We start from the raw sequence: 19,904 nt of genomic DNA on the forward strand, positions 1-19,904 counted from the left end.
GGAGGAACCCCCACATAACCCTCACATTATTTTTCTCTACCCCCAACAGAGGAGCAGAGGAAAACCCAGGGAGGGAAGTTTTAGGGGGGCAGTGGGAACGCCCTGCACCTGCCCTGGCCGCGGGCCTCTCGGCATGGGGGTGCTAAATCCCTCAGCTGTAAGGAGATGGGGCACGCCGCAGCAGGTGTGGGTCGCCGTCCCGAACTGGGGAAGTCTCGGCCTCACAGCTGCAGGCAGAGAAGACCCGAGCAGGTGTGCACCGCCGCGTGCGCATCTGTGCGGGCCAGACTCCCAGCTGGGGGCCAGAGGAGAGCTGGTGTGCCCTGACCCGGCCCTAAGAGGACCTCCTCACCTTCCAGAGTCAGTCCCCGGGAGGGGTCGACAACTGGCCGGGATGGTCAACCTGGGTTGGGTAGGAACAAACCACTTACCACGGGAGCCAATGAAAGCGGACGAAAGGGAGAGATGGGGGGGAAGGGCAAATGCCCAGAATAGCTTCCGAGTCAACCGGAAGTGATCCTCAGCGGACCGGTTGCCATGGTAGCGGCCGGGCGCGCTGCTGGGCGGAGGGAAGATGGCGGTGACGGGCTGGTTGGAGAGTCTGCGGGCTGCCGAGAAGACGGCGCTGCTGCAGGACGGTAACTCGACGCTCCCCGCGAGTTCCCTCGTCCTTAACCCCCGGTTCCGGCTCTCCACGCTGGCGCCTCCGGGAAGGGCCTCAGAGCCTAGGACGGCAGAGCTGGAAGGGTCGCGGCCGTCAGTCAGGCCAGGTCCTTCATTTGCAGATGAGGAAACTGAGGCCCAGAGAGATGACGTGACTGTAACACACGTCTCTGCACACCTAGTTTCCCCTACACCATCTGATTTTTGGTTGCTAATAAATAATAATTCCTTTCACATTCATTGTCACGTTTGCTCCTCACCGCTGCCCTGAGAGGCTGATAATTTTTTACCCCGTTTTACAGAACAAGAAACTGAAACCCAAGATGGTTTAGACTTTAGAGAGACCGGAGACCTGGGCTCTAGTTCCCACTCTGCCATTAATTCACAATGAGCTGCCCAGTCGTCCTCTTTACTGTTTGGACTTCACTTTTCTCATCTGTAAAATGAAGTGGATGGGCGACCATTGTTATTGCTGAGGTCCTGCCCAGCTGCAATGTTATGTTTGTAAAGTGAATCTCTAGATGTTCCCTGTGTCTTTAGGGGAGATGGAGCAAGGCTGTGCCTGGAAGAGGTGGGCACAGGGAGGGGTTTGGAGTCTGACTTTCCCCACCCTAGGACTGGCCTATGTAGGTTCCCTGTGCTTCAGGGCCCTTTCCTGGACCCACTTGGTATGGTAGCCAGGATGAATTAAGTGTGAATTCCTGAGGCTTTCAAGATAACAGCTGAGGGCTCACATCTACGGGCAAAGGCCAATCAAGGAAGCCTGGAATTTGTGGAAATTAAAATAAGATGCTCATTTGCTCTTTCATGCAACATTTAGGGAGGTTTATACTATGTGCCACGCTTTGCACTAGAGCAGATAAAACAAGACAAGTTCACAGAGTGGTCAAGAAAAATGCATGTAAATAAGTAATGTGTGTTAAATAGAGGTTAGAATCTTGTATGAAATGCTATGAAAGCATGAAGGTGGAAATGATCATCTCTTTGGAGGAAGACCCAACAGAAGAGGCGATGTTTCCAGATCCCAAAGAATTAATAGGTATTTGTTAAGTGGAGAAGAGAGGATGGCTATTCAAGAGCGAAGTGTGAAGTTATGTGGCTGATTACTAGGGGAATAGCAAAATGTTTAGTAGTGCTAAAGCAGTCACCCAGTCAGTCAGAACAAACCCCCTACACTCTGTCAGGTACTATTCTAGGTGCTGGGATACAAGAGTGAATAAAAAATTCTCTTTTCTCAAGGTGTAATGAGGGGCAATGGTAGAAAATGGAGAGAGATCACAGATAAATTGGACATACTATGATACATCTCTTATGCTATATTAAAGACTTGGGCATTATCTCATAGGACAGTGGTTTTGTTTTTATTGTAAAAAACATATGACATAAAATTTACCATTTTAACCTTTTTTTTTTTGAGACAGGGTCTCACTCTGTTGCCCAGGCTAGAGTGCAGTGGTGTCATTGTAGCTCAGACTCCTGGGCTCAAGCGATCCTCCTGCCTCAGTCTCCCAAGTAGCTGGGACTCCAGGCATGTTACCACCATGCCTGGCTAATTTTTTGTTTTTTATTTTTGGTAGTGACAGGGTCTCACTGTTGCCCAGGCTGGTCCCAAACTCCTGGCCTCAAGGGATCCTCCTGCCTTGGCCTCCCACAGTGTTAGGATTAGGAATGTGAGCCACCCTACCTGGCCATTTTAATCATTCTTAAGTGTATAGTTTTGTGGCATTAAGTACTATCACATTGTTGTGCAACCATCACCACCCTCCATCTCCATAACTTTTTATCTTCCTCAGCTGAAATTCTGTACCCAATAAACACCAACTCCTCATTCCCTCCTCCCCACCAGCCCCTGACAACAACCTTTCTACTTTCTGTCTCTATGAATTTGACTACTTTAGGAAGCTCATCTAAGTGGAATCATATGTTTATTCTTTTGTGACTTATTTCTTTCACTTAGGATAATGTCCTCAAGATTCATCCATGTTGTAGCATGTGTCAAAATTTCCTTTTTAAGGCTGAGTGATATCCCATTGTATGTATATACCACATTTTGTTTATCCATTCATCTGTCGATGGATACTTGGGTTGATTCCATCTTATGGCTATTATGAATAATGCTGCTCTGAACACGAGTGTACAAATATGGATTCTAGTCTCTGCTTTCACTTCCTTTAGTCACTGGGCAGTGTTTAAAGAAATATTTCATCAGCCAGGATTTTAAATTCTTTTGTTAGTAGCATCACAAAATGACATTGTTAGGGTTTTTTCCCTCCCCAAACCAAAAAATAATATAATATTGAATATATGGATATTCCTTGTCAAACATGTGGAGTTACCCTCCTGGTTTTGGCAGGGAGGGTGTGAGGAGTGGGGGCATTACTACCCTCCCATCAAGAATCATGGCTGTTTATAATGAGAATCTAATATACTTTACCTTTTTTTTTAGAAATTATTTTCATTGTGAAAATATGAAAAATAAGTCAGACATACTACCATCCGAAAAAAATCATAATTTACATTTCATACATAAACTTCTATATTTTTCCATGAATACATGCACATGTATTTTTTCTTTTACCAAAATATTATACTAATATACTTAAAAATTTTTATATCCACACATATATTATCAGAATAAATATAGTATTAGAGTAAAATATAGATAAGTATTATATAATCATTGGGTAGGGAGGATGTTCTAAGCACAACTTCTAGGGCAGTAACCACAATGGAAGAAATAGGTAGTTGACTATAAAAATTAAACACTTGTGCTATGTGCAGGGGCCTGTCCCTATAGTCCCAGATACTCAGGAGACTGAGGTGGGAGGATTCTTGAGCCCAAGAGTTCAAGGTTGCAGTATGCTATGATCGTACCTGTGAATAGCCACTACACTCCAGCTTGGGCAACATATTGAGATGCCATCTCTTAAAAAAAAAAAAAAATGAAACACGTGTTTGGGAAAATCCACTTTAAACAAAGTTAAAAGACAGTTGAAACAGAACATTTGCAACATGTATGATGCATAGTTAATATATACGAAGCTCAATCAGATCAATAAGGCAAAGATGAATACCCAAACAAAATAGGCTAAAGCATAAATAGATAATTCACCAGAAAAATGGCCAATTAACCCTTGGAATAATGTTTAATCTTACAAATATTTAAAGCCATACAAATTATCCTAGTATAGTTATTAGAGCATGGATTTTGACCTTAAGTGAGTTTAAGCCCAGTTCTGTCATTTCCTAGCTTTATGATCTTGGATAAGTTGCGTGACCTTTAAGCCTCAATTTTCCTCATCTGTGAAATACAAGTAATAGAGACACAGGATTATTGTGAGAATTAAATTCAATACAATGTGTAAAGTACCTGGTGGGCTGATAGTAAGCATTGCATCCTGTCTAGACTCAAGGCTAGATGCCCTCAGCTACTCAAAGGCATCATTTTATATTCCATTCCTGACAGGAAAACTCTTTCCAGCTCCTATGAGCCATCTAAATGATTAAGGGTGGTGTAACCTAGGGATTTGCTGAGAGACCCTGCAAATTTGGTGGGGTGAGTTTCTGTGGAATACAGATTAGGAATGACTCAAGAGAACTGTGTCCCAGAGGAGTAAATTGGACAGGAAAAAGGCACCTCGGGGCTCTTATTCATCAAACATATGTAGGGAACTTGTCTACTGGGCATTAGTGCCCTGTTACTAGTCTCACTGAGGAGCCTGCCTGTATCTATTTATCTAGGTATAAAAAGAAAGGGGAAATTACACAGCCACTGTTAAGCAAATGCTTATGATTATATTACATAGGTAGAGGAGTTGGGCCAGGGGACTCCCTTGGGTTCTTTTCTTTCAATAGATAGTGCATCAATGTTTGTTCATTCTTTTGATCAGTATTTAGTTGAGCTCCTAATATTTGCCAGCTACACTGCTTGGTCTTTGGGAAACCATAGGCATGGGGAATAAAACCCCTCCTATCTAGTAGAACAGACAGATAATAATTAAAGAATCACACAAACAGATGTAAAATCATAACCAAAGTAAGTGCCATTAAAAAAATACGTGAGGACTAACATCATGTGGCTATGTGATATGAATGACCTAGTGATGTACAGAAGAAAGCAGAGCAATGACATGGCTGGAGGGAGTGCTTGGTCAAGAAACCTGTTCAATATCCTGACCACGTAGGCTTGGTTTTAGGAACTGGGGGAGAGAAAGATAAATATGATACCATTCATGAAGAGACAGATGCTTTTAAAAGTATCATAGTATATGAGAAATGCTCTGCTATGGATATGACTAAAGCATTAGGGAAGCACAAATGAAGAAGTGATTAATTCTGCCAAGGTGGCTGCAGGTGATAGTTAAGGAAGACTTCCCAGTGGAAGTGACATTTAAGCTGGATTTCAAAGGGCAAGGAAGAGTTCCACTGACAGGAAGAAGTATGGTACTGTTGCTGGTAGAGGAAACAGTAGAGCAAAGACATGTTCAGAGAAAGCTTAAGAAAGGAAGTGAGTCCCAGGACGTGTCTTAAAGTAATGGTGAGTGTTGTTCACAAGGAGTTCGGGGGAGACCCTGGCAGGGTTTCTCAATATTCCCAAGGCTTCTGCTGTTTCCCATGTAGGCCCCTTGATTTGCAAAGGCCAAGGCAAGAGGAGGCTCTGAGGTAAGGCACTCTCTGCTTTGTGCGTAGGGAGAAGGAAGGTGCACTATTTGTTTCCAGACGGGAAGGAAATGGCCGAAGAGTATGATGAGAAGACAAGTGAACTACTTGGTAAGTGACAGAGGCTCCCAGTGGGTCCTCAGAAACACTTGGGGCTGACCTAAGCACAGGTGAACACTCCTAGCTTAGGCTTGAGGGAGGAGCCCAGACCAACGTAGAAGCTAGAGGAGACCAAAGCCCTTGAGGCAAGAGTATTCTTGAGAATAATCTGGACACCAAAAGTTGAGCAGGAGTCCTTTTGACCAGTAAAACTCATCCCCACCCACCCCTACCCTCAAACAAATGGGAGAGTTGGTAATTCTTAAGATGGGAATGGGGATATAGAGAAAACAGTTGAGAAAAAGTTCTACAGAGGACTTGGTAATGGAAGTGAGCCTCGCAGGCTGAGTAGAGGTAAGGACATGCTTTCACTGCAATTTTTTTTGCTCTGTTTTCTGAAGCCACATCAGGAACAAGCGAGTCTCAGAGGCACAGCTTCTGACCTTGCCTCTAAATCGACACTATAAAATATAACCCTCATCTTGAAAAATGTCTGAATCAAAGAGGGGTAGAAATGGTGATTTTGCAGCATTGCCATTTTCATTCCTGCAGCTCCTTTCCTCTAAGAATAGGCTCATGGATAGGGGTTCCAGCTTGGATTTCTGAGAATTGTTTGATTTGCCCTCTCTCTGTTCCCAGCTATGCACACCAGCATTAACCAGCTTCCTAGAGCTAGGTGGCTGGCTCTTTGACCCAGGGCCCAAGGCTGTCAGCAGTGGGAGTTGGTCTCTTTATTAAGTTCCATCTGAAATGCTAAGACCAGTGATGGAATCATGGACTGGGTTATTTTCTTGTCATTATTCTTGACTTTAATTTCTTCCTGGGCCTGATCGACAGGTAGTATTGGCGAGGGAATTTCTTTTTCCCTTTTTCTGACAGCTCATAAATGTCTAGAACCGACAACATGGATTACACTGGCTTGCATTCTTTAGTCTCCAGTCTTAAAATGTGTGTCCTGCGCATGTTCAGTCGCAGAGTGAAGTGTTGATCCCTCCTTATTATGAGCTGCTTGGGCTCCAATCCCAATTGGTTTAGTCTGGTGCTATTAAAAATCTTGATGTGTTTAGCATATGACACTGATTCGGTGGAAACCAATACAGTAGTAATATCCTTACAATGCATTGTAATTTATAGTGCTCCCAGGGGATGACAGCCTTGGAATGCCTAACAGGGGAGAACTTACGAAAGCAGAGGTCACGTGTGCTCACCACCACCATAACCAGGCCAGAGACTAGCTGCAGCTCCGTACCCCCAGCCCCCAGCACCACCTCTCTTCCCCTCCACACAGAGCAAATAAACCAACTATAGCTGCTGTAGCTGTAAAAACAAACAAACAAATGAAACCCAGTCTTCTTTGTTGTGCTTGGACATGAAATTAAAACTAAAAACAAGTCCAGGTTTCTTCGGTTTTAGCACCTCATGCCCCAATGTCTCACATTAACCTGTCACTTCTTCTGGTGGCAGGTGGGGAACAGACCATGGCCTCTAAACTCCTTTTTTTTAAAAGCAGAAATGGAGAACACTTCATAGGAGGACTGTTTGGCTAAAATTTTCTTAATAATGATATTAATACCATAACTCTTATTGAGTACCATGCTAAGTGTATCACATGAATTATCTCATTTAATCATCCCCATTAAAGCCCTGCGAGGTAGGTACTGTTGTCCCCATTTTACAGTTGGAAAAAAAACACAGAAGCTCAAAGAGGTTAAGCACCTTGTTCAGAATCACAGAGCTAGTTAGTTTCTGAGACAGGTTTTAAGCCTAGTTCTGTTCAATTAAGAGCTCATGCTTTAATCCACAACAACATAGTATTAGGAGTTGAGAATATTTAAGTCCAACCTTCTTTTCTTACTAAATTTTTCTTTGCCCAGAATGGCCTGAATGGGGACTGATAGGCAGAGAGGGGACCACCCCACTTGAACCACTGGGCCCCAGCCATAGAACAGATCTTTTTCTTACTCTTCTCTGCCACCCCCAGCTGCCCTTGCAAAATACTGTTCATTATTAATTTTTAAGTACAAATAATCCCAGGGTCTGAGCTGGCTTTTGCTTGTGCTTTCCTTGAAGTAAAATATGGACATGGTTTTTGTGTCAGTAAATAAGAATAGTTTCCATTTTTCCAGCTAATTATACAAATTTGATAATTGGCTAAACTGGTTTTCTGTTAGAAAAACTTAGAAAGTAATTTGCAGAGGAAGAATTGCCAATAGGTGTGCATCTGTCTGGGACAGAGTTCTTCCAGTCAATGTTAATAAGCACATTAGTGTAATATTTTTTTCCTACCCTCTCAGTGCCATTCATTCCCACCCTCCACAATGAATGCTGTATGTATTCATAGAGGAAAAAACTGAAGGCCCCGTAACAATGATCGGAACATCAAACCAGCCTGAGAAGAACACAGCATGTCCAGGGGGGCCAAGGCTGAAGGGCAGGCCATCCCCCAGCGATTACATTCGGATTACCGGCTTAATCTGCTTTGGTATTTGACCGCCAACCTAACCACCCCAGGCTGCATTTGGAGGATATTGAGCACTTTCATCCCCAAGCACTTCACTGGCTTTATAAATGACCCACTCGATTCCCTTCAGCCTCCTCTGGGATGGGACGTGGCAGCTGTTTAATAGCCACATAGCAATGTTGCAGTGTTTTAGGGCAGAAAAGAAGAATCCTGCATCCAGTTTAAGCTGCAGGGAGTATTTAGGAAGGGGAATGTAATTATCCACATTGGAAGTGGGCCAGGGCTTGGAGCTTTGGGGAAAGAAGCCTTTAGGACTTCCACTTTCCAGCCCACCTGAAAGACGGGGCCTCCTTTCAGCAGTCTGGGACATCAGCCTGCTTCCTGCTGATTTAGGAAAAAGCCCCCAGGTGCTGCCTCCTTCACATATTCCCTATCAGACTCTTTACAGGGTCGTTGAAAGTCTCCTTTCCAAGGACTGGCCCTGGCTGAGCTGGGAAGATATGACAGCATCCCAGGGAACTGCCTCACACGCACCAGTTTGGGTTTAACATATAATCAAATCAGAGTGACAGCAGGTGGAAACAGTCTTCTGTTGCCGCAGGAGCTGTCCTTGAGTTCAGGAACAAAGACGGGGACGAGAAAAGACAAAGTGTGCGTTTGTACATGTGCGTTCATGCCACGTGCATTAGAAAAATAAGGACTTTGCCAAAATCCTTTATTGGATCTTATCTCTTGAGGGAATGGGAAGGGAAACTTTCTTTTTTAATCTAACAAAGAATTTAATTCCTAAGTTGATAAAAAAAAAAAAAAGGCGAAGCAGCCAAGGGTGCCAATTTCCTGTGACCTGAGTGGCTTTTAAGGTCAGAAGTAAGGAAACCAGTAGCTGACTTTGTTCCTTCTTTGAGTACTTCTTGGGAACGTTTCTGTGCAAAACCCAACATTTCTTGGATTAAAAGAGTGGACAGAAAATCCTGGGGTGGTTATTGCCTCTCAGGCCACACTAGTACTGTATTATGTATGTCTTAGGACATATAGTTTAACAAGGTCCGTGATTACAGGGGCACCTCACTTATCCAGCTGTATATAGTTAGATATTCCTCATAATGTACTTTTTCAGGTGATCAAAGCTTAGCCTTTAAAGGCCACTTATAAAAAACAAATATGGCACAGTGGTGTAGGGACAGTGGCTCACACCTATAACCCCAGCACTGTGGGAGGCCAAAGTGGGAGGATTGCTTGAGACCAGGAGTTAGAAACCAGGGTGGGCAACATAGTGAGACCCCTTCTCTACAAAAAATAAAAAACTTAGCTGGGTGTCGTGCTGTGAGCCTGTAGTCTCAGCAACTTGGGAGGTTGAGGTGGGAGGATCACCGGAACCCAGGATTTGGAGGTTGCAGTGAGCTATGATCATGCCACTGCACTCCAGCCTGGGCAACAGAGCGAGACTCTTATCTCTTAAAACAAACAAACAAACAGAAATAGAGCTATAATACTTTAAAAAAAGAAACCTTTCTAAATGTTATATATGCTTATTGAACACTTACAGAATAAAATTTAACCTTTTATTAATGATGATTCAAATTCTGGATTTAGAGTTAGGAGACCTGTAGTTTAGTTGTGGCATTTATCAGTTAGTCTTTCTGAGCCTTAGGAATTCCTCATACTCTGTCCCCTGGAGAGCAGTGGCAAGAGTTGAAATGGAAGAAATGCTATTTCTCTATGGACAATGAAAAGAGGAAAAAAAATGCTATTTCTCATTTAAAAAAATAGATATCAGACTAGATGCTTTCTAAAGGAACTTCCACCTTTAAAATCTGCGATGATTGTGTTCCATTATGTAGCAATACCATCCGTGTCTAGGGTACGTGTTTGCCCTCATACTAAATGGTCCCAAGTGCTTGTGTAGTTCTGATGCTGCCCTCCGATGTGAGCTGTCCCCTGATACTGTTGTCAATATGCCTGGGAAAAAAATAATTTCCTGCCTTATTCTACACATAGCATTTTATACACAGTCTGAGTGAGAATCTGGGGGTGATCTTTCCAGCAGTATAGAGGAGGTTACATGGATCTTGTCACAATAAGCTGCTGCTTAGAGGCATTTGTCACTTCTGCGTTTGTGACTGTGACAGAGATCCCCAGAAGGCTGGCTTCCAGTGAAGTGAGGTATTACAGTGAATAGATTTGGGTATACTCCTGGTCACAGTCCATTCACTTAAGAGAGAAGTATTTGTGAAAAAAAATGTTGCCTATAGAGCATATTTCCAAGTTTTACTCTTCCTTATTAATTTTCATTATAAGCTTGGAAATGTGTTCCTAGGGAGGATTTTTGGCCCTAAGATGTAATAAAATCACACTGCAGAATGCAGCAGACCTTATAAAAGCACTATTCAAGAGAAAATTCTAATTTTACAGCATGCTTCTATGTTCAGCTTGTGTGCCTTACTTATAGCAGTGAGGGTGTTTGGATTTGGCACAGCTTCTCAAAAGGTCTGAAGGAAAACCACCTGCTCGCCTGACGCTGAGAATCAGACTGTAGCTATCATCTCCCCTTGGAAAAAGGAGCAAATGGAAACAACTGTGGCAGAGTACCATGCACTTTTTGAGTTGTTTGGCTCCTTAAGCAGCTACAGAAGGCTGCTCAGGCTGGAGGATACCAGAAGCAGCAGCCCATGTGATTCCAAATGCATCAGGAAAGGAAAAGAAAGGTCCAGGGGGTTGGGGGCAGGGACTGCACAACAGCAGTCACTACAACATGGCTGAGCAAGGTTCCTGAAAAATCTCAGCAGGGGTTTCCAGGTAATGTCCATTGAATTAGTTTCTTGATTTATAATTTCCATAATATATGTGCCTTATTTTAAAAAAACTCTTAGGCAAACGTGGATTGTGAAACAAGGTAAAATAGAGATGGTTATTTGCATTAAAAAAGAATTCCATCTTAGAAAAAATTCACATTAGATCTTCTATAAATAGTACATTTAAAATATAGTATGTGCCTAAGATTTTGTTTAAATACAGCTTTTGGGTTGTTTTTTAAAGCCAAGTATACCTGAAATGACTGAATTTCTATATTTGGACTTTCTGAGTCATGAGACAAACCTGCCCAACAGCTTTTACCCTCTTAATTCTTTTTTCCTTTGCATGTTTTTTAGAGGGAAAAAAATGCATCTCAACTCCCATTTTGGGGTTCCAAATTCCCCCATTACCAGAAACCACCCTTTTCCTAACCCTCGCATCTTCTTGTTTAAAGCCACTTCTAAGGGTTTCTTGACTCCACTTGATTCCTATCAGAGCTTCATTCCAGTTCCTTTTGTCTGGGCACCCATGAGATGGGCTTTGCGAGTTGTCTAAAACTGAAATATCCTACTGAGATTTCAGAGGCTGTGAGGTCCCTGCTCAGATGAACTAAGTCTGGTGTAAAGGGCCAAAGCTTCTAGTTTTATCTTGTTCTAGTTACCAAACATGGTGTTGGTTACCCAGCAGAAAAGAACAGAGACCCTTTCTTCACTATCATCCCATTGCTTCTCTCCCCAGTGAGAAAATGGCGTGTGAAAAGTGCTCTGGGAGCCTTGGGCCAGTGGCAGCTTGAGGTGGGAGAGCCAACGCCCCCAGGAGCAGGGAGCCTGGGCCCCGAACTCATCAAGGAAAGCAATGCCAATGTACGTCCACCCATCCAGGTGTCTTGTTGGGCTAAGGTGGGGGCGGGCTGCTGCCCTTGAGAGCAGGGAACATGTTTTGTTCACCTTTTTGTCTCCAGCATGTCCACCTTAACACAGCACTCTATAAATGTTTGAATGAATAGAAACACTGGCTTGATCATCCCAGGGTGAGGGCTCCAGGCCTGGAATGTCACAGCAATAGCAGCATCAGAGGGGAGCTGTGGAGAAGAGCTGAGGGTCTTCTATTATGCCTCTGGGTAGAGCTTTGAGGAGGGTGGGAGCTGTCCCTTTCCTAAGAACAGTCCTTGAGTTGGATTTGCCTTTTGCAGCCTATCTTCATGCGCAAGGACACCAAGATGAGTTTCCAGTGGCGGATTCGAAATCTCCCCTACCCTAAGGATATCTATAGTGTCTGTGTGGACCAGAAGGAGCGCTGCATCATCGTCAGAACGACCAACAAAAAGTGAGTGACATGGAGGGTACCTGCTTGCTTTTGTATGAGCACAGTGTGGGGTGGGGTTTGATCGGGGGTTAAGTCTCAGATTACTTCCTACCCCAGAAGACAGAGAAACCTCTTTCCTCCATCTCCGAGGAAGGCAGGCTGACAGGCTGGCTGGCTGAACTAAAACCCAGGAGTCACTGTAAGTAGAAGAGCTTCCTCTTTGCAGGACCAGCTTGAATTATGTAATCAGCTGCGTCTGGGCAGGGGAAGTTGAACAAGTATCTAGTACAGTACATGGCACATACTGGGGCTCAATAAATATTTGTTGAATGAGGGTATGAGGGAATCACATGGCCATTAACTTGTGGTCTCAGGTGGTTCTGCTATTAGGTGATTATGACCTTGACCTCCTGGCTGGATCTAGTCCTTGGTGTTGGCCTAGTGACATGACATCACTGTCAGAGCTGGCAAGGAGCCATGGCCTGGAAGGCACACCTGTGTTAGGTGGCAGTAACAGGACTTTCAAGTACTGGACTGAGCAATAGTAGAGCTGATCCCTCCCTGGAGTGAGTGACAGTGGGCAGATGCTTTAGCATCTTGGAAGTCTCTTGCATCATGTTTCAAAAGGGGTACTCAATTTCCCTCTGTGGCCTGCTAGAGGGGAGGAACACAGGGGGTTGCAAGGACAGAAGGTGGCCGAGGTGCATTTCCATCTTAGAAGTGCATTGATCCCATTTGGGTTTCTGGGGTTCTGATGGATCACAGGAGAAGAGAAGTGCCCTGTTTGAGGCATGAAGAGAATGGCCTTGAAATGAACTGGTCTTGCCCTGGGCCAGAGGGATTACAGTATAGGGCCAACGCCCATGAAATAGGTTTGGGCAAGATGGGAGGTTTTATGAGTTAGCTGTCTGCAAGCTGTAAAGCCATTCAACGTGCCTCACGAGGTGCTAAGCCTAACCCAGAGATGCCCCTGCCCATCCACTGCTTACCATGCAGTAAGGAGGACCTGGCTCCTGGTGCCAGCCTCCCCATTCATCTCCCTCAGGCCTGTGAGGCCCACAGGGGAGCAAGGGAGCTCCCAGACTTTCCCAGTGCAGCACTGAGCTGTAGCATCCTCTTAATGACCCCCATAGCCCATCACTTTGGCAGGGTTAAGGGGACAAGGGAAGGGGTGGAGATGAATGAATTAATTTCAGGATTATTGCTGTACATGCAGCAGCCAGCAGCCTCTGCAGTGGGCCTTGTCTATAAATATAAAGTCATAATAATAAGGGTTTGCGTTTATAAAGCACTTTGAAGCCCTCATATAAAAGGCAGTTTATTTTTGTTATTGTTCTCATCATTAACAGGAGTCAGTGCTTAAAGTGGAATTTAGCGATTTCAGACAACAGAGAAATTGCCTGTAGGAAAACAAACTCCGTGCTTCAGCAAGCATTCCCTGGCGTAAGAGGCCCTGGGCCCAAACTGGGAACAAAAGTGCTTCTGATAGCACTTGAATCTGCAGCCTAGCACTTTGTGAAGCTGGCTGCTGCCTCCTTTTTGTCCCCCAGAGGTCACTGTCGAATACAGATATCAGGCAGAAATGTGATTACCAGGGAGTGAGAAGAGAGGCTAGCTAGCTCACCAAAAAATTCATCTGCGGGCAAATCCTCTGGGTCCCATCTCCTGCACGCATCCAGCCGTAGGTGGCGCTGTTGACCAGGAGCTCCATGGCTAGAGGCCATTCTGGCGTCCAAGGCAACGGGGGTGGGGGATAGAGGGGATATTAGATAGTTTTGAAATGATGGGTGAGGCCAGGTGGGATGGGAGTGGTGCCCCAGAAGGGGCAGGGCTGGGCGTTGGATTCTCACCGAGGGGAGAGGAGTATTTCAGGGCCCACTCTGGAGCCCTCACTGAGTCTCTGGTCCAGTGTCCCAGCCTGGCTCAGCCCTGACCTCCTGAGATCCCTCTTCTGGGAGGTAGGCTAGAGAGGCTGCTAAACCCTTAACCAAACCTTTCCTGAACCTAGTGGCATTTTTTACTTTCTACCTGGAGTGATGTGTTCCATACCTTTACTCCCATTAATTAAACAGAGCTCATAGCTATTCCTTTGAACAGTGTTTAACTTTTTCAGGATACAGTACTTTTAAAATCTGTTTGTTTTTTTTCTTTTCTCTGAGACAGGGTCTTGCTCTATTGCCCAGGCTATAGTGCAATGGTGTCATCATAGCTTACTATAGCCTCTAGCTCCTAGGCTCAAGTGATCCTCCTGCCTCAGCCTTCCAAGTAGGGACTACAGGCATGTGCCATGCCTGGCTAATTTTTCTTATTTTTTATAGAGATACAGGGTCTCAATAAGTTGCCCAGGTTGGTCTTGAACTCCTGGCCTCAAGTGATCTTCCTGCTCTGGCCTCCCAAAATGCTAGGATTACCAGCATTAGCCACCACACCTAGCCTTAAACTCTGTTTTCTGATCATCACACTATCTGGAGGTGGGCAGGATACATATTTTTATTCTTGTGTCATGTATTAATGATTATATAAATGTATATATAAAGTCAGCATAATGAATTGGCCTGACAAAAGGAAAGTCAGTGACCTCCCTTGATACCCTGGCATCTGCAGTTTGTACTACACCATGGCATTTCTCTCTGATTTGACCTCTTCCTTCACGTGGAGGTTCCACCCCTGCCCCAGTTCTAATATTCTGGAATGTAGTTACTGACCAAAGCCAGAATTCCTTTGTCCATACCTGCCTTGACCCTAAAGAATTGGGTTGGTCACTTTACTTGAAGGAATCGATTCTAGTGTATTATGTCCTTGGCCTCAGGTATTAGTGAGGGATGGATTAGGGAAAGAAGAAAGTACAATTCCAGGATCCAGTATTGGACCATCAGTTCATGATAAGAAAGTTTGTGCAGAAAGAAGGTTCTTAGCCTCAGCCTAAAAGCCGGCAGCTATAACTGGAATGCACCGGGGTGCCAGAGTAGAGAAGGTATTGGGCACATCTGGCCTTTGTCACACATTAGCTGTAGTATTTTGGACAGGTTTCCTTATCTATCACAGGAGAATACTCATACCTACCTCACAGATTGTTTGGGCAATTTGATGAAATCATGTGTGTGCAAGCACCCAGCACAACAGCTGGCCTGAAGTGGTCCTCAGCAATTCTTTGGAAATTGAAATCTGAAGAGACCTTGGCTGATTTCACATCAGTGATACTAACACTGTGGGAGGTGTTAATAGGCTTCACTAGAAAAAGGATTCTGTGATCAAATAAGTTTAGGAAACTTGGGATTAAACAGGCTTCTCTGTAGTAGGACTCTGAGCACCTTTAGTATGTGCACGGGCACTATGACTCTAGTAGGGGGCTGATTTTGGGTGGGGGCGATGAGTTTGCCCAGAGCCTTGATGTTTAAGATTTGCCTGCTGATTTTCTACGGTGGGACAGGCTGGAGGCTTCTCTGGACCCCTCTGGCCATGCCGGTGTGCAGGCGCTGCTCTTGAGGTCTGTGGGGCATGGCCTGAGCGATGGTCCACAGCAGCCCTGCTTCTGCCCTCAGCGTGTCCATCTGTCTGTCTGTCTCTCTCTCGGGGCCTGGCCTCTGGTGCCCTTTCTCAGTTCACTGCAAGAGAGAATGGGTTTGGGGAAGGGCTGGGAATTGGGGAGAGGATACAGTAGAGAGTGAAAGGAGGCAGTAGGTCACTTCTAAAATAGCTGAAGTGAAGTTGTCATCCGTTCGGGACACAGAGAAGAGAGGTACAGAGTTGGCCTGTTCTAGGTCCTTTGACAAAGTCTTAAAGTTCATCTAGTGCAGCTGCCTTGTTTGAGGAAGGAATATGGAGGAAGAAACTGTGGCCTAGAATTTAAGCAGCCTGCCCAGGGCCACGGGGCAGGGCCAGGAGTCCTGTTACAAATATTTACTTCCACAAAAGTCTTGTGGAGACTTTTGACATTCAGAAAGGAAGGCTCCACTGATACGCCAGAGTACCCAGGTCGGATCCCAGGGGAGACAACTTGTTCACTGCGGAATACCCCACCCCCTGTCCCAGTATCTGTCCCATCCTTGGACAAATTCAGGGAATCTAGACCAAGTGGTCTATTACTTTGTAGTGAGAATGTGGAGAGATGGAGGCATCAGGAGATTTGGGGAACTATCTCTTATAACAGGGGCTTCTCCATTTACCAGCATTGTGACTTGGGCACAAAGTCCCAAGTTTTCCATGCCTCAGTGTCTCTTTTGTAAGAGAGGATAATAGAAGTAACCAACCCGAGAAAGTTGTTTTGAGGATTAAATGTAGTTAGAACATTATTCTGGCACAGAATAAGCATTAATTTTTTTACAATGCCATCTTTCATTGTGTGGCTGAGACTGAGAAGAGTAAAGGGAAGTGGAAATGGGGGAAAGCTGGGCATCCGCAGGAAGCCAGATAACTACCCTGCTGTAAGGGTTTAACTTTTAGCAGAAACAAAGCAAGGTCTACTCAGGCAGGAAGATGTCCTTGTTTCTTTATGCTGAAATCACAGCGCAAGGCCTGGACACAGTCGATGCCCAGTAAATATTTGCTGTCTACCTAGAGCTGCCTGAGGCTGAACATTCTGACTTTTCTAGAAGCACCGTGGGTCTCTCTTTTTCCATGCGCTGGTGAAAAAGTCAAATGCAGTACTCATCATGGCAAACCCAAGGCTAGGGGAATGGAGTTGAGAAGGGAGCCTGCTGGCCCCTGAGGAGAGAAGGCAGATGTCCCATACTCAATTGAGCCCTGCCTGTCAGTAGCATCTAAGTAGTTGTTTAACCTCAACCGATCAACTAAATCCATTATAATAGACTCCAAAACAAGAATGAGCCTCCAGACCTGCTCTGCCTCCATTCCCCTAGCCTGGTGGGAGTAGGAAAAGGAAGCCGGGCAAGCCATGCACCTCAAGTTCTCTCTGATCCTGTCCTTGCATCCTTGCCGTTGAGGCCAAGCCCTGGGATTCTTTCTCTAGTCGCACTGCTCCAGCCTCGGGGAATGGTTTGGCTGGGCTGCTGCTTTCTCGGTTCTGCTTTTTGTGTATATTTGCAGGGAAGATGTTAACACTTCCTAACAAGCCTTTGTGTTCATCTAATCTCTGCTGTTTAACCTTTGACTCTCCTCTATTATCAGTGTCTGCCACCTTTGCTGGCCAGACCAAGGGCCCCAGGAAGAGCCCTCAGCCTGGGCTGGCTAGGAAGAGGATGAGGCAAGCATTCCATCCTGGGTCTGCAGGCAGATGGATCGCATTTCCCTGGGGCAGAGCTTTGGAAAATAAAGCAACTTGCAGTGCCATTAGGATCCCCCAGCCCCCACTCCTTTTGAACTGTCAGCCTTTAAGTAAACATTCTTTTCCTGCCATGGGTCCCAGCACCTTAGTGGGGAGTGGAGAACCTGGGAGGAGAGGGGCCCTGAGAGCCTCTGCTGAACGGAGGGATTTGGGCAGGGAGGAAGAGGGCAGAAGTGCTACATTGATGTCAACTCTCTGAGTCCCCAGGGCATTGGGGCTTTTGAAGTGGACTGGGGGTAGCTGTCACCACGAGAACCAGGCCCCTCTGAAGTATTAAAAGCCCCGTCCTCTCTAGGCCCCTCACTTGAATTTGTTTGTACCTGCCTGAGGCATTTCCCTTCACAGCCCACACAACCTCTGCAACAGACTGTGATGCCTTGCCCAGGTAAGCGGTCTGGCAGCTGTTGTTGGCCAGGCCTAGGCTACACTTGCAAGGAAAATGCCAAATGGGCCTGTTGTAGAAATGAGGAGGCCATTCGTTGTGCTCTGGTGTAATAAGCGTCCAACCAGGGACAAGGAGCCTGACTCCCTACTCCACTGACAACTGGCTATGGAACCAGGCAAGACATTTCATCTCTCTGAGCCAGAGTTTCCTCTTTGGTAAAGGGGCTCAAGTTTCCTGCAAAACAAAGTCCAGTTATATACATTATGGGCTGGATGTTGCTATCTGGTTTTGGGGGTTTTTGTTTTGTTTACTAAAAGGGATCATTAATCTCTGGACTGGTACCTGCATGATAGGGACCATGTGTGGTGTGTGAAAATGGAGGAGTAGGGTCTTGGGGCCAGCAAAGTAGTCCAGAGATCCAGCTTCTGTGCTGAGTAACGTAAGGTTTGTCCTCTCAGGGAGACTTCTCCTTGGGGATGTACTTTTCTCTTTGACCTGCAAGTAGTCAGGCTAACAAAGTCTTAAAAGACCTCAAAAGGAAAAGGTAGCTAAGGTCTTCAGTGGAAGTCCCATGTATTCATAAATGGCAGCTGTAGGGCCTCAGCTTTCGGGGACAGCCCTGGATGTCTTTACTCTGTCCTTTGTTAGAGCATATGTCCCATGTTCTGGTGTCCTCATGAGGCTTTGGGTGCAGCAGAGGCCCAAGCTGCCTGAGCTATGTTTATTCCAGGAGGCTTCTACCTGTCTTTGGGAGACCTCATCTGAAGTATGAGTACCTCTAACTTCTGGTCTAATCATGGAATTATGGCTGCTTCTGCTCTTCTACTGTTGAATATATTGTGTTATATCCGGACATAATGCTGTCATCCTTTTCTTTCCAGGGCCACTGAGCTCTATAATACTGGTGTTCCGGTTTCCCTTCTTCCTCTCTGGCTGTGTGGAAGGTGTGGAACTGTGTAGAAGCTTGGTGGCAGAGGGCCTCATGCCCAACTGTTTACATCACCTTGCTGGGTTTCCCAATGGCCTCTTGGTATCCCCACAGGTACTACAAGAAGTTCTCCATTCCTGACCTAGACAGATACCAGCTACCTCTGGATGATTCCTCGCTGAGTTTTGCTCATGCCAACTGCACCTTGATAATCTCTGTAAGATTCACGCAGACTTCTTGGCTACTGCATCAGGGAGAGGCTTCCTCTTTCCCTGCCCACTTCCAATCCCATAGGAGTCCCCAGTTCTTGCCCCAACCCCTAGGATGTGCTTGCTAGAAAACAGGCATCTCTAACTCAGCATGGCAGGGGGCGGGGAGAGCACTCAGGGAGGAGCCTGGTCATATAATTCACAGCTGGAAGAGGGTAAAGGATGATGGGGAAGTGGTGGAAATTGCAGGACTTGAGTTCTGGTTCAGGGTCTGTTCCTACCCAACCACATGACCTTGAGCAAATCACTGAGGCCTGTAGGCGTCAATTTTCTCATGTGCGCAGAAGAGGCCCCAAGTGTGTGTGGAGAGAGGAGGGATAGTGACCGAGTATGTCTTCTTCCTGGCTCCATCCACAGTACCAGAAGCCAAAGGAAGTGGTAGAGGCCGAGTCAGAGCTACAGAAGGAGCTAAAGAAGGTGAAGACGGCCCACAGCAGCGATGGGGACTGCAAGACCCAGTAGTTGGCCACCGAGTCTAGTACCTCCAGCATGGAGGGCGCTGTGAGACTTGAGGCTTGGGCCTTTCCAGCCCATGGCAGCCTCCACTCCGGAGCTATCCAGAGTCTGTAAGAACCGGACTGTGGGGCACTCCTAGCCCCTGAGTCATGATCTTATTTCCTGAGTAAAGTCATTCTGAGTCACTGTACAGGAACTATCCTCTTGTCTACCTCTGTATTCTGCCTGCCTCCAAGCCCCATTGGCCCCATCTAGGGAGAGCGCTGGTGACAACATTCCCTTCTCCTCCATCCTGGGGACCTTCAACATAAAGCCTTCCGAATAAAGGGAGGAGAGGAGGATGGAAGCACGTGACTCCAGCAGGGAAGGGCTGGGCATCTCCTCCAGCCCGTGCGCACAAACTCAAAGGAAGATTAGGTTGGAAGGGACCCTGTGCAACCTTAGCTTGCAGAAGTGGCTCAGAGGAAACTCCCTAAGATAGGTGCGGGCAAGGGAGAAGTTTTAAAAATGCAGAAACCTTGGAAACAGAGCACAGGGTGTTTAGACACTGTGGGTGGAAAGCCAGAATAGGGTCAGAGTATCACTAAGGGGGTGGGGGTGGG

At 45.8% G+C, this 19,904-nt stretch overlaps 1 protein-coding gene across 1 annotated transcript; it reads left to right on the forward strand.

The window, feature by feature from the left end:
- Positions 1–429: 429 nt before the first annotated feature.
- Positions 430–19,485, forward strand: DPCD (deleted in primary ciliary dyskinesia homolog (mouse)). The gene is made up of 6 exons (XM_012661748.1): positions 430–638; positions 5,353–5,433; positions 11,414–11,538; positions 11,868–12,001; positions 18,692–18,794; positions 19,204–19,485. The coding sequence occupies exons 1-6, from the start codon at positions 575–577 to the stop codon at positions 19,306–19,308; spliced, it is 612 nt and encodes a 203-aa protein (XP_012517202.1). The 5' UTR covers positions 430–574; the 3' UTR covers positions 19,309–19,485.
- The last annotated feature ends 419 nt before the right edge of the window (positions 19,486–19,904 follow it).

This window comes from Propithecus coquereli, unplaced genomic scaffold, assembly GCF_000956105.1.
Source record: "Propithecus coquereli isolate 6110/MARCELLA unplaced genomic scaffold, Pcoq_1.0 Scaffold73, whole genome shotgun sequence".
NCBI classification, from domain to species: domain Eukaryota; kingdom Metazoa; phylum Chordata; class Mammalia; order Primates; family Indriidae; genus Propithecus; species Propithecus coquereli.